Source organism: Ailuropoda melanoleuca, chromosome 11 (genome assembly GCF_002007445.2).
Source record: "Ailuropoda melanoleuca isolate Jingjing chromosome 11, ASM200744v2, whole genome shotgun sequence".
Lineage (NCBI taxonomy): Eukaryota > Metazoa > Chordata > Mammalia > Carnivora > Ursidae > Ailuropoda > Ailuropoda melanoleuca.
In genome coordinates this window covers 45,150,265-45,165,423 of record NC_048228.1, presented here as the reverse complement: position 1 = coordinate 45,165,423, position 15,159 = coordinate 45,150,265, and the positions used below count along the sequence as shown (strand labels likewise).

Genomic DNA, 15,159 nt, shown 5'->3' with positions numbered 1-15,159 from the left:
CTGTTTGTGGGGGGGGGTGCCCTTCGTCTGTCTTACAAATGGAGTCATTCAAGTCAAGAGGTGGATGATGGTATTGGCAAAGGAATTTTTTTTTTTTTTAAAAGCAGGCTCCATGCCCAGCATGGAACCCAGCATGGAGCCCAGCATGGTGCCCAGCATGGAACCCAGCATGGAGCCCAGCATGGAGCCCAGCATGGGGCTTGAATCCATGACTCTATGATCAACACCAGAGCCAAGATTCAGAGCCAGATGCTCAACCAACTGAGCCCCCCAGGCACCCCTAGGGAACTTATTCTTAAATGTAGTGGCCTTGGGCTTCTAAATGTCTGGGAAGAAGAGTTAGTGTTAGTAGATCTTTATACAAGTCCTAAGTGTTCTTGAGAAATTCTGCGTTTTCAAATTGATTCCCATGTGAGCCTGCTAATACGAAATGCAAGCTTTCATCCAAAAAGGATGAAGGTATTTAATTTTAGAAAGGCCAGGATCCTATTAGTTTTCTAGAAAGTGACATTAGGAGACAATTCGTTATGAGAAAAAGTAGGAATCACTTTGAAATCCTTTGTAGAAGATACACAGTGTTGTAAAGGCTGCTTTCCCCCACAGCCGTGCGGTCCTCCCAACGAACAGTGAGCACCCTCATGCGTGCCCTGCGAACTAGCCTGACTGGCCCGATTCCAGAAGGACTGACTGCTGGAGGACCTGTCCTTATGAGGAAGCACGATTAGCATTATTTAAAAGATCTGTGCAGAATCAGTGGCTATGACCATCCTCTAGGCGAAGGGGGAGAAGGAGGTGAAAAAGGCCAAATGAAGTACCTGAAAATTACCAAGTAAGGTCATTCCAAAGGAGGCCAGACACAGTGCCACCAATCCACTAATATTCAGCCATGGATTTAGAACCTTGGGTTTCAGTTGTATGAAGCGCAGAACAGCTACCACGAGAGCTGGGGATAAAACAAAATGTTAACATTTAAAAATCTAAATCATGCAGCTAGACTCGGGCAGAGTTCTAAAGCCCCAACACGCAAGGTTAAACTTTTCGCCATGGTGCATTTTTAAATCTCTGAAGTGGCAGATAGTTTTTAAAAGAAACTTTTCATGCAATGCTTATGATTATTTGGGTGTTTTATTATGCTGACCCTGGGGGAGGCAGAGAGGAGTTGAAGCAGCAGTGCTATACGTTATTTGAGTGGTGCAAGGGTGGTTCTCAGAGTTTTCAAAAACGAGGTCAGCCCAGGACCCATTGGCTTAGGAGAACATTGCAGAGGCCTGACACAACGATTAAGACAGGGATAAAGACAATCCGTGGCTCGAGAATTCACGAATTCACCAATCCCCTTTAGTTTCACAGTGTTAGAACAGACACGACAGGAAGACACAGGGAAGAAAAAGGGGTCCACGTTTAGACTAGCCTAAGGCTCCCTGTGCCAGAAACCATTCCTGGGGACAGGAGGAAGATAAGGCAAGTGTACAATTGCCTCAATAACTTGTTTATTCCCTCTTCCCTCTAATTCTATCTGGAGGTGTCCATGGTCAAAGGACAAGGTAGTCGATCTAAATTAGAGCAGTTATAGGAATCAAATTATGAAATCTGAATTTTAACATAGCAGATCTGGGGGTTTGCTATGCACTAAAAACCATGCTGATTATATGAAGAAAGCTCAATTCTTCTATGATGCTACTCACTTTGCAAGGCCACTCCATCTTTTGAAGCAAATTGTTATGGGAGAATCAGAAAGAATGAAGGAATTTACCTAGAATTAAACCTTACTTTTTTTTTAAGGTTTTATTTATTTAAGTAATCTCTATGCCCCATATGGGGCTCAAACTCACAACCCTGAGATCAAGAATCACATGTTCTTCCGACTGAGCCAGCCAGGCACACCTCAAACGTGACTTCTAATAGTAACCTTGAGGATGGTCCATATTCAAGCCATGAATATAAGAATCCCCTTTTATTAATTGCTTAGTGCAGGGGTATTTTCATATTTATACAAAAAGCTGGGAGAGGTGAGTCTATGAATATGAGAAAAAAGTTCTCGCAGTTATATACATTATATCTACATATAAGGAAATGCACTTTCTACTTCCTAAGATAATTTATTTTGACATTAAGGTTTAACAGGGAAAACAATTAGAAATGCAAGAATTACCCTATTTATACAGCAATTAAGTAGGTAATTATTTGCTAAAGGTTTTTATCTTCATTATAGGCCCTTATTAGTAGTCATTAATAAAGAAAACACACCCATAAATTTGCATTTCCTAAATTTGCCGAATGTCATCGTTTCTTTTTTTTTTTTTTTTTTTTTAGATTTTATTTGTTTATTTGACAGAGAGAGGAACAGCCAGCGAGAGGGAACACAGGCAGGGGGAGTGGGAGAGGAAGAAGCAGGCTCCCAGTGGAGGAGCCTGACGTGGGGCTCGATCCCAGGATTCTGGGATCATGCCCTGACCCGAAGGCAGACGCTTAACGACTGAGCCACCCAGGTGCCCCATGAATGTCATAGTTTCAAGCTACAAAGTTAAGCTCAGCAAATTGATTTTTAGTTCCAAGTATCTCTGATCAAAGAGTGGTATACAACTTGGTTAAGACTTGGATTTTAGAAACAAAATAGCAGTAAACCATAATTTATAAAATCTCAAATTGTTCAGCTTTGATTTAGCTTTCAGTATATTTACGTTTCATCTAATTCCCACTAGAGGTCATAGAATTTATAAATGATACTGGAGTTGGAAGAGTCCAAACCTAATGGTTTGGGGGACCTAGTTAGAAGTTATACTGTATCTGTGATGTCAACCAATAATGACAACAAGTATCCTAGAGGATGAAAAACTCAGCACAACTTCTTCCTACTTTTTAGGATGGGAATAGGAGGAGGAAGCCGAGAGGAGAAATTCCACTTAAGCCCTCTGACACATAGTGATCCTCAGATAAAGAGGTCATTAGATTAAGAACAGAAGCCTCAACACAGGGCACCACGGGAGACACTTGCTAGAAACTGTGTATGGATATTAGGACATAAAGACAAAATACTAAGACAGCACATTTCATTTCTTTTTAAAATATCTACTGAGGACGCCTGGGTGGCTCAGTCGGTTAAGCATCTGCCTTCGGCTCAGGTCCTGATCCCAGAGTCCTGGGATGGAGCCCCACATTGGGCTCCCTGCTCAGCAGGGTGCCTGCTTCTCCTTCTGCCTGCAGCTCCCCCTGCTTGTACTCAATCTCTCTCTGTCAAATAAATAAACATCTTTAAAAAAATCAAATGAAATAAAAATGACTAGTGGAAAGTATTACTCTAGCAGCTCTCTGGATGTCATTTAGTTGAGAGGGCCAGGATTGTACTAGAACTTTGGCTTAAGCCCTAACCTACTGCTGAGGCAGACACAGATGGCTTTCCTTGTTGACCTATCTGGTCAGTTTGTTCCATTGTGCCCAGAGCAAGGGGGTCAGGGGCCATATTCCGTGTTACTCATTTCTCCCTAGTAAACGCAGGACATGTATCATCTTCTGGTCCCAGCCGTGCTAGCCTTCCCACTTGTAATATGATGATAAATCATTGTAACATGAAGAGATGATGAAATTAAGCAGGAAACAGAAACCTACTTGGAGACATGCATTCAACCCAACACTCCTAACTTCCAGAACAGCAGTCCAAACACAACACTCTGCCCTCTTTACCTATTAACACCATTATTTATCAGCTCAGCCTAGGCAGATTTCCCTTTAAAAATAGATTCTGTGGGCAACTGGCTGACTTAGTCAGTAGAGCATGTGACTGCTGATCTTAGGGTTGTGAGTTCAAGCCCCACGCTGGGCAAAGAGGCTACATTAAAAAAAGAGAGAGAGAGAAAAGAAAGAAGATTCTAGTTGAAGTTTTAAGTTGGTGGAAATTATAAGCTTCTGGTCCTTTAACAGTTTTATTAACAGGTTTAATGGAGGCAGATTCAGATTATTGATTATAAAGACCTTTTCAACCAAGTAGTGATTTAATTATACATGCTTGAAAAAGATTTCAGGACAGTGGGGTGATTTCAAAGCTGTCTTTATTACGCTGACCAATCTTTTATGACCTTAATGTTCCGATCAGAAGATATGTCTTTTAGTTTCACTAAACATTTTAGATTTTAGGGGCGGCTGGGTGGCTCAGTCAGTTAAGTGTCTGCCTTCGGCTCAAGTCATGATCCCAGGATTCTGGGATCGAGCCCTTCGTGGGGCTTCCTGTTCAGCGGGGAGTCTGCTTCTCCCTCTCCCGCTCCCCCTGCTTGTGCTCTCTCTCTTTCTCTATCAAATAAATAAATAAAATCTTTAAAAAAATTTTTAGGTTTTATTTACAGTTTTGTTAAAAATTTTTAAAACCCGCCCTTTTGTTGTTGATGGTATTTGGAACAGTCTTTTACCATATAAGTATCCCCTATTTATCTATTTAAAAAGAACACAGAGAGTAGAATACTTGCCTAGTTTCTTTACTAAATTTTTTATGGTGAGGCTGACTGGGCCTTTATTTCTATTTATTTATTTGTTTTTAAAGTGGGCTCCACGCCTCATGTGGGACTTGAACTCACAACCCTGAGATCAAGAGTCACATGCTCTGCAGACCGAGCCAGCCAGGACCCCCTGGTTGGGGTTTTAAAGTTCAAACTCAGAATAGTGCTCTTCATTGCGGTTCTAAACTGGTGCCTGGCCAAATTCTTTTTTCATCTGTTTAATTTTATTGTTTATGCATCAATAATTCCTATTTATGACTGCAGTCGAACACGGCAATCAATGTGTTTTTGCTGAAGGAGGGGGAGCAGCTGCTATTAGGTGACCGAAATCATTCAGCTATCAGCTTTATCCTCACCACCTGTCCAGGGCAGAAAAGAATATTCCTTTCAAGAAATTTGTCTTAGGTCTCTTTCCTCCCCCCCCCCCGCCCCCGGGGGATATAAAAGCGTGGATTTGGGACAAAGTGCATAACTGATTGCGTAAAGAAAATAATTGAGTTCAATCTTTATTACATCAAAAAGATAGAAGATCTTTGCTAACTGATTTTAGTAAATGCTCCACTGACTCATTTGTAGATTGTGAATGATAATCTAGGGGCTGCCAAAAAGCAGTGATTTATAGGCGGCCCAGGTTGTTCTTCAAGTCAGTAATGCCGTCTAAAGTAATAGTCTGAGGTCCAACAGGGACTGGCCTGGGGAGATGCAAGCCGCCTCCACTTCGAGCGAGAATCATTAGTAAATGGATTCTTTTTCACTCCCAGAGTTGACAAATAAATAATTGTTGGTGTCCTCCCACTGAACACTAATCTTCGTCAGTTTCGTGTCTACCAGATGGCACCGAAAATGATGGAAGATAATAAACACTGGATACGGTAATACCTCCGAGCGAGAGCTAGTGAAGGCTCAGTGCTTCTTGCTGGAGCAGCGGAGGACCGAGAGTAAGATGATGACGAATGTCATCTGGAAGAGGGGAGCTGGTTTTCATTCCTTTGTTTTTGGAAATGCTTTTATAATTAGTTAATCATAAGCTTTATAACTGGATACATTTGTGAGCTGTGCAAATTGGCATTTTGAAGATTACACACTGAAGACTATGGGGAAATATCAATTTGTCTTGAGAATGTGAAGGAAGCAGTATATGGCTTCCAACGTGTTCATTGGTGTCTTTAAAGCCCAAACGGAGGACAAACAGCTTGTGACAGCTTTTTAATAAGGGCAGTCTCCTGTGTCTCGTGATTAGATGAGGTGGTATTTGCAAAGCACTTAGCATTGTGCCTGGAATATAAATGACTGCTATTAATTATTGTTATTATTGCACCCTGTGGGGAAGATCGTAGGAGTAGGTACCGACCTGCAGGCCTACGTGGTGTGACTGCAGGCAGACGGGGAAAGGTCCCTGACCCTGTGATTCAAGATTCTCGGGGCTTTGTGTTCTCTTAAATGCAAATGGCTCCTTAGCAGTCCTTTATGCCTTGGTGTCGAGTAGGAAAAAAAGTGAGAATTAAAGCTCATGGTAGCTGAGGCTGACAGCAGGGAAGATAAAACCTGGCTGGCGGGACTGGCACTGGTGCCCAGGTGTGTGCACCAGCTGCGGGGGGTACCACCTTTTCCAGAACCGGGGAGTAGCCAGGACATGAAAATCCTGCCTACCAAGAGCTTCTTCAAAGACTCGGCAACTTTGGCGCTTGGGTTGTATCTGACCTCCTCCTTAGTGGTGGCATGGCAGTCCATGCCTTCCAGACACTTCCTGCTCAGGCAAATGGGCTATGTTTTGGGGACGCCTGGGTGGTGAAAGGTTTTGACCCACACAGAGTTAGCTCCAGGGAGGAACTTTCTTAACTGCAGACAAGTCCCCCAGTGTGCTTCTCGTTCAACTCCACGGGTTCAAGAGAGGACTTTTGGGCCTCCCTGGGAAAGTTCTCCATTTTTCTCATGTTTTGAGCCTTCTAAACTAAGACCGTGCCCATGTTGCATGCTGGACTAGCCATCTCCCTTGATTTTCCAGTGAATTCTATAGGTCTTTCCTTTTCCTACAGCAAACATTAAAAAAACAATATCTTAAGAATGAGTCGAACTTTTTGGGGATGGAGTTCTAAAAATCACAGGTCACCTCTTTGGGGGACAGGTGCCACCAAGGCTGCAATTCTCACCATCCAAAAGAACCATTTCCAGAAAACTGTTGTTGAAAAATGTAGCTGTCACTGGCCCATCCCCTGCAGCATGCCAACGAAGATATTAGCTGACCCTTCAAAAGACACCGAGGAGACTGGTCTAGGGGAGATGGTATACAAGGGGGACATGGAAAAGGACAGAGAGGATGGCCGGGTCCCTCGATCCTCAGAAGGAAACACTCACATACCAGAGGCGATAGGATATGAAATGATGGTCTTGGGCCCTGAAGGAAAAGGACGGAATGGGGACCAGATCTGAGTACCAAAGTTTTCTTCCTTTTTTTTTTTTTTAACCTACCTCTCCATTTGCCATCTTGGTATGTGTATATATGTACAGGAGACAGCGTCACCCATGTTAATGCTGACCTTTAGATTTAAATCAGTGTCTCCACACATCAATATTTATCACAAAGCCTGTGTATGCATTCGTCATCCTTGCCAGTGAAGAAATAAATAAGGCATTCTTTTTAATGCAAATGTATTGTACCATACCACATTCTCATGCAGGAATTTTATGGCACGTGAAATATAGCATTTCATGCGGCAAAAGAAATAAAGTCAAGAATACGCTGAAATGATAAAGATGATAAGGGGAAGAGAAGATGTAAGGTAAGCAGGGTGAATACTAAAGTACGAGAAAAAAGGCCCTCAAAACGAAAAGCCGGCTTCAGCATATTGACATGATAGGATACCAAATTATCAGCTAAGCCCACGGTGCTTTTGATGTGGGTCCAGGAAGATTTAAATTAAAAAAGAAGTATACCAGAGCACATCACGCATTCTTTCACTCTTCTTACCTAGGAACGCTGCCATGTTCATGACTTGACTGAACACACAGCTTGCAGGAGGCTCGTCACCTGCAATACTTGAAAATGATGGGTTGTTTTATTAATACGATCTCAAAATCTGTCCACCTACAATGGACCGAATGTCTGTGTCCCTTCAAAATTCCTATGTCGCCATCCTATCCCCCAGTGTGATGTTATGAGGAGGTGGGGGCTACCCAGGAGATACCCAGATCATGAGGGTAGAGCCCTTCTGAGTGGAATTAGTGCCCTTACAAAAGAGATTCCAGAGAGCTGTCTTGTCCCTTTCTGCCGTGGGAGGACACAATGGGAGCGTCGCCGTCTACCACGCAGAAGAGGGCCCTCATCAAGGCCTGACTGCTGGCGCCCTGATCTTGGACCTCCAGTCTCCCGAGCTGTGAGACATGAATTTTTGCTGTTTATAAGCCACCCAAAAGCCCAAACTAAGTCACTCTCCCAACTTCTAGGATCCAACAGATCAGAAGAATTATCAAGTTACCTTATATAGGGTGCGTGCTTCACGCCCGGTTTCCTGGGAAAAAAAACCACAGGTTAAAGTACAGTCATTTGTGCACAGTTTAACCTCACCGGTGGCAGAAGTTTTATTAAGTCTATCGATAAACAATGAATTACCCAGAGATCGACTTTACCTTTCGGCTGAATTTAATGGGAAAATTTTGTCATCTTCCACAGCTATAAAGTATCTACGAAGAAAGAACAAGTAAAGTTTATAAAACAAAGAAAATTTTTAAAAAAAGACTCATTCAATTCCCAGTTTTACTAGACAAGCCACATTAAATCATATTCATTGTTTCCCAACTGGGAATGTTTACCTATATACCACTTAGCTCTTTGAAGTTCAAATGTGATTATTAATTCTATTTCTTGAATTTTCAAAACACCCTCCCAAAATGATGGTAATCATTATAATCTGGAAACTGGAAAACAAAGAAATAAGACCTTTTAACTTTGAGCAAACTAAAATTAGAATTCAAATTGTCTAATTTCACAGGAGTGTGTCCACCTCTTTCAGTGAACTGCAAGTAACTAAAATAATTTGCTGGAAGTGAAACAGTACTTGAAATAAGCACGTGTGGGAGGTGTTTTGTGATAAGCCGAGACTTACAATGTAACAATACCCATTTTATAAACATACCAAACCCAGTCACACTGGACGATGCACTGGACTGTGAATGGAATCTTTAGCATGTGAGAATAACGAGCAAATCTTGCAAATAATGAATCCTTATCATCAGTTTATAGAACATTCATTACTGAAAGAACATACAAAAACAAAAGAAAACCAGTATTCTTCACTACTGGTGAATATACTTTGCATAATTTATTACTCAATCTTGCTATTTACTTTGGGTAATAGAAGAAGGGAAGACAAGTGGGGACTTAAGCAAGGTCGAATTAGTAAACATTATTTTAAAGTATTTATAAATATGCTTACAGAGCTATGCCATATACTATCAAACCTACATTTTGATCTACACTGCACCCGAGTCCTTAAATAATTAAGAGAATACTCACACTATCCATAATCCAGCTGATGTAAACAAAGTAAACACAAGAGGTAAAAACATCCATACGCTGCATTTCTTCCCATCCATGCCTGTAGCACTGAAAGAAAATCAACAGCCTTTAATAACTAGGGCAAAAATGCACCTTACTCTTTCAGGGCGGAAAGGGAGTTTACTTTAACTGAAAAGAAGTGTATTTTATGAAGCCAGGATCCAAATCAATCTATTACTGCCATTTATGCGCGTGGAAATCCCTTGAGCCGCTAACAAGGATGATTGTTATCTAGCATTAGCTTAAATATTCCAGGGCCTTAGTTGAGAACTAAATGGGAGACTTTTCATAAACACAGTTATCCTTATATGAGCATCAGTATTTTTAAGCAAGGACAAAAGGGTTTGGGTTAGGACTTTCAGAAGAGCCAGGTACCAAAGGCATATTTCAACCTACTTTCAGTGCGATTATTCACAGTTGTGGATTTATGGCTGTATGGATCTGGCATGGCCATATATCTACAGCTTGGCAGACAAGAATGCTAGAAATAAATGCTTACTAAATAAATTAGCAATGCAGGAGGAAATGACAAATGCTTTGCTAATCTGAACTTTTCTCATGACACGTTATTGAGCAACTATCTCCGAAGACTCTGAAGATGAATGTTCAGGAAAACAATGCGTTGTGAATAATTTTAAATTAACTCCAATGAATGCAATGGGGAAAAAGAACAGATGACAGGCATTTTGGGTGTTATATTTGAAAGTGAAAACAAATGAATAAAAAGATTCCCCGCCAATATGGAAGTGAAAAAGAGAAGCTGCAGGAGTGTCTATGAGAAATTGACCTCCACAGGTGACCTGACAAACAGAAGAAGAATGTAATTAACAGGCATCTCTAAGGAGCTGTCACTGCTCATTATTTTGAGTTTTCCAGTGAACCATCAGTTGCTACAATAGTTTTACGTGCTCGCTTCGTCTAAAGAGAAGCAGTATGGCAGGATGGAATTGGTACGGTGGTGCATAGGCCTGAAATCCACCTCTGTCACTCGCTACTCATGTGATCTCTGCTATTTCATCTCTTAAGCCTTAGTGAGTATGCTGATAATATTTGGTAGGATCGTGCTGAGGATTAATGACAATGCAGGTAAAACACCTCATACATAAAACGTGCTCCGGAAGTGACAGCCGTGCTAACTCTAACTGCCAAGCAGACCAGTGCCTTTTAGGATGAGCTGCTCTCCCTCCAAGGCAGGGCTCAGGACAGCTTAATACTATCTTCCTCTCTGGGCTCCTGCTTTTCTAGAAGAATGCAGACATCCTTCCTGATATCCTTTGACATCTTTCAGTATGCATTGCTCTTCTTATGTTATTGTCAAAGCATCTAAGATGGCTAATGGCTACTGTCCTAATTATTTTATTTTTACTGGTTTAATTTTTTTTTTTTTTAATGAGAGAGAGAGCAAGAGGAGAGAGAAAGCACGAGCAGAGGCGAGGGGCAGAGGAAGAAGCAGGCCTCTCACTAAGCAGGGAACCCAACGCGGGCTCGATCCCAGGACCGCAGGATCATGACCTGAGCCGAAGGCAGACGCTTAACTGACTGAGCCACCCAGGCACCTCTGCATGTTTAAAGAATCTGTCAGGCTTTTTCCAGAGTAGTTGTATCATTTTACATTCCCATCAGCAGTACACGAAGGCTCTAATTTCTCCACATCCTCACCAATATTTGTTATTTTCTGTTTTTTTTAATAGTAGTCATTTGATTTGCATTTCCCTACTGATTAGTGATATTGATTGTCTTTTCATGTGCTTATTGGCCATTTATATGTCTTTGGAGAAGTGTCTACTCATGTCTTTTGCATGTTTTTTAATTGGGTTGTTTGGTTTTTCTATTGTTGAATGGTAAGAGTTCTTTATATATTAATATGTATATTAATCAATCCTTGAATATTAATCCCTTGTCAGATACATGATTTACGAATTTTTCTCCCATTATGTGCCTTGCCTTTTCATTCTGTTGATAGTGTCCCTCGATGCACCAAAGTTTTTAATTTTGACAAAGTACACTTTATTTTTTCTTTTGTTTTCTGTGCTTTTGGTCAAATCCAACATAATGAGACTCTCCCCTATGTTTTTTTCAAGGTGTTTTATATCTTTAGCTCTTCCCTTTTAGGCCTTTGATCCATTTTCAATTAATTTTTGCATATGGTACAAGGTGACTTCATTCATTTGCATATCCAGAACAATTTGTTTAAAAGACTGTCTTTTCCCCCATTGAATGGTCTTGGCACTTAACAGGGTCTTTTGCAGAGCAAAAGTTTAATTTTTTTTAAAGGAAGTCCTATGCCCAATACGGGACTTGAACTCACAACTGGGAGATCAAGAGTCTCATGCTGTACTGACTATGCCAGCCAAGTGCCCCCCACTAAAGTTTAATTTTGGTTAAGATCCAGCTTACCAAGATTTTCTCTTATGGATTGTGCTTTTGAAGTCAAGTCTAAGAAGTCTTTGCCTACCCCTTGATCTCAAAGATTTTCTATTTTTTTTCTGAAAGATTTATAATTTTACATTTAAATTTGTGATCTGGTTATGTCTTTCTTGCTTTTTTTTTTAAAGTAAGCTCTATCCCCAATGTAGGGCTTGAACTCATGACCACAAGATCAATAGTCACATGATCTACTGACTGAACTGGCCAGGCACCCCTGGTTATGTCTATCTATCTATCTATCTATCATCTATCTATCTATCTATCTATCTATCTATCTATCTATCTATCATCTATCTATCTATCTGAGAGTGTGAGCCAGGGAGGGGAGAGAGGGGCAGAAGGAGAGGGAGAGAGAGAATCTCAAGCAGGCAACATGCTCAGCATGGAACCTGACTCGAAGCTAGATCTCATGACCCTGAGATCATGACCTAAGCTGAAATCCAGAGCCCAATGCTTAACCAGCTGAGCCACCCAGGCACCCCATGGTTATGTCTCTTTAAACTATAGATCTCTGTTGTCTGATTGAAGTGGGTTAGACCCTAGACAGTTTGTAAATCACTTTGACAAGATCAGGAAATACGTGATGATCTAAGTCAGTTTTCTGAAATAGTAAAGGAAGAGTCTTATAATGAAGAACATATACTTTAGTCATAACACACCCTACCACGCCAGGCTCTTTTGTCAACTGACAAGTATGAGCTTAAGAACAGAGCAACTCTGTGTGTGTGTGTGTGTGTGTGTGTGTGTGTGTGTGTGTGTGTGTGTAGATGGGGAAGGCTCCCTTACCTAAGTCACCTCCCAATCCATCTTCGAGTTATCTGGTATTGTTTCTGGTATTGTTAACCTATCAATGCCCCATCTGACATTATCTTGGTCCTATTTACTTCTTTCTCCCTCCCTGGTGGGACTGTGTTAACCGCAGTAGAGGACTCTGTCACATATACTTTTCTTTTCTTGTCTAAAATAATCTACTTGTCCTTCTTTAGGCCATATGCAGCTTATAATGTGACCAAAGAACCTGCAGGAGAGAAACAGCACTGGTGCCTCCTCTACCCTCTGGGCTGGAGGAGCATTCTGGAAGCGGCGGGAAGTAACGTTTGATTTGGTTAGGTTTCATGATCCTCTCTGAGCTGTGCTGGCTTGATAAGTTTAGATATTTGACTGGCAGTACCTCTACAAAGAGTAAATGAATAGGTCTATTAAACTAACGCTCCTCGCTGCCTCAGTGTTATCCGAGAATTAAAAGTTGAAACGGAGATGATTCTCTTTCTTCTATCCTTCCAGACACCATTAAAATAAACTGGTCCATTGCTTCCAGTGACATTAGAAAGTGTGCCCCAAACTTTCCTTACACGTCCTAGCAAGGACACATTCTACTCTTTCTCTGAGCTACAGTAACACGGCACCCACCAGCTAAGAGAACATTTGTCCTTGCCTTTTTAAGGAAAGAGGGGAAGTGGGGAAGGAGTATTCCATACTCCTAAGATACTTTTATCTTTGCATTCTGAATTATACTTCTTTTTTTGTTTGTTCTGTGTAATATTTACTCCATTGACATTAATCTTCCAATGATACCTTAGAGTAAAGAAACTTAGGATCGTTCCTGTGCCCAAATGGTAAACTATATCTGGAACAATGGCACCTAATGAGTTTCTGACAAGAGGAGGAAAAGAGTCTAAAATTGCACAAACCTTCTTGAAAGGGTTCTGGCATTTAGATTTGGTTTGGAAGGCTCTCCTCCAAATGGTATCATTTATCCAAATGATCTGCAAAGCTGTTAGCCAGATGGTCAAATCCTCCTAGAGAGCCAATACGAGCTCTCTGTACTCTCTGTACATTTCTATCGTGTGTGCTTTTCTTGCAATGAATATTCCCAAAGTTTGAGTGATCGTCCCTCTCTTTCACCCCATCTGTGGCACGAGTGAGACTGCATTGTGGAGACTCTTCAGCCCAGAGTCAGAGGCTGAACGTTCTGACCTGCCGCCTGTTCACCTGAAGCTTTCGTTCTTGCTCAGAGAGAACCTGACCTGTGGCAAACATCTGTGGTCGCTCCCGGTGGGGACTTTTGTTCTTCTCTGTCTTCCAGCTGTAAATGGTCAAGAGAAGACCTGACCATTTGAAAACTTACAATATCACAGAAGCAAACAAAGTGTTACTTCTTTTTTTTTTTTTTAAAGGTTTTACTTATTTATTTGTCAGAGAGAGAGAGAGAACACAAGCAGGGGGAGCAGCAGGCAGAGGGAGAAGCAGGCTCCCCACTAAGCAAGGAGCCGGATGCGGGACTCATTCTCAGGACCCTGGGATCATGACCTGAGCCGAGGGACTGAGCCACCCAGGCGTCCCAACAAAGTGTTGCATTAAGCACACTTTACCTCGGCACCTAAGACTCCCAACTACTTTAACTGACTCGGAAAAAGGGTCTTGATAAAGTTGAGGTCATATCATTCTTTATACTTTTATCATCAAATTTCCAAACAGATGGTCCTTACACTATAACCTCGTGAAACTACTGAAGTTAAAGAGCATAGCGTCCTGCTCCCAATGATACTCCTTGAGGACAAACCTCCTGTTCTATCAGGCGGTGGTAAAACTCCGCCAGTCTACAAACGGACAAGTAAAGCCCACCGGATCATCTTCATTTACAGATTTTACAACTTTATTGGTGAGAAACCACTTACAATCAAATGTCCCCAAAGTTGAGACAATATTTTCTGGGGCTGGAAAGGATTTGCCTGTTATCAGTTAGAAGGGTTTTGCACAGGGGCGCCTGGGTGGCTCAGTCGTTAAGTGTCTGCCTTCGGCTCAGGGCGTGATGCGGGCATTACGGGATCGAGCCCCACATCAGGCTCCTCTGCTATGAGCCTGCTTCTTCCTCTCCCACTCCCCCTGCTTGTGTTCCCTCTCTCGCTGGCTGTCTCTCTCTCTCTGTCAAATAAATAAAGTCTTAAAAAAAAAAAAGGTTTTGCACAAACTAGGGTCACGGGGAGGAGGCAGCTATAGCTCAAGGACCCTGGAGCCAGATGACCGTGTCTTGGAATTTCAGCTCTGCCACCATTGGTTGTGCCAGCCTGGTTGTTAAGCTCTCTCTCTGTCTCAGTGGCTTCATCAGTTCAGTGGGAATAATAATGGTACTTAGAGGGTTTTTATGATGGTTGGGAATACTTTGAAAGCTCTGATAATTTTGCCTAGCATTTGATGGCTTTTCAATAAATGTTAACTATATTCCACTGCAAGTGACGTCCAGGATCTTCAGTTATCTGTTTCTTTCTTTTCTTCTTCTTTTTTTTTTTTTTTTATTTTGTAATTTATCAGGAAATGAGCTCCCTGCCAAAGCAATTTTTCTTCCTGCTCTCAGGGCCAGCTGGAATGGAACAGGAAAGATTAACGAGTCACCCCCTAATAACTGGGATTGTCACAGTGTCTATGAACCAAGAGCATCCTTGATTTTTTTTTGTTTTTTTTAACCTTCTGGGAATCTTAAGTTATTTTCCGGTCGTGTCATGGGCAAATGTGAAAGGCTTGTGTTCTTTTGTAATTCATTTACAATAATAAGGGGTAATAACAAGAACTACTTGTTTTGTTTTGCTAAAATGTTTACAGGCTCTCACATATAAATCTGCAATACAACCAGCTCATTATGCTGACAGTAAAAATTTTGCTTTCATTGAACCCTAAGTTTGGGAAAGCATA

The 15,159-nt window shown here is 41.5% G+C and overlaps 1 protein-coding gene across 1 annotated transcript in view; it reads right to left on the bottom strand.

The window, feature by feature from the left end:
* TMEM150C (transmembrane protein 150C) overlaps positions 1-15,159 on the bottom strand; it is a 72,029-nt gene that overhangs the window by 7,336 nt on the left and 49,534 nt on the right. Inside the window, exons 2-6 of the mRNA XM_002912473.4 lie at positions 9,001-9,090; positions 8,115-8,168; positions 7,964-7,996; positions 7,456-7,523; positions 816-943 (exon numbers count right to left, since the gene is read on the bottom strand). Of these exons, the coding sequence (XP_002912519.1) occupies positions 816-943; positions 7,456-7,523; positions 7,964-7,996; positions 8,115-8,168; positions 9,001-9,080 (363 nt within the window). The 5' untranslated portion in view covers positions 9,081-9,090. The remainder of the gene's footprint in view (positions 1-815; positions 944-7,455; positions 7,524-7,963; positions 7,997-8,114; positions 8,169-9,000; positions 9,091-15,159) is intronic.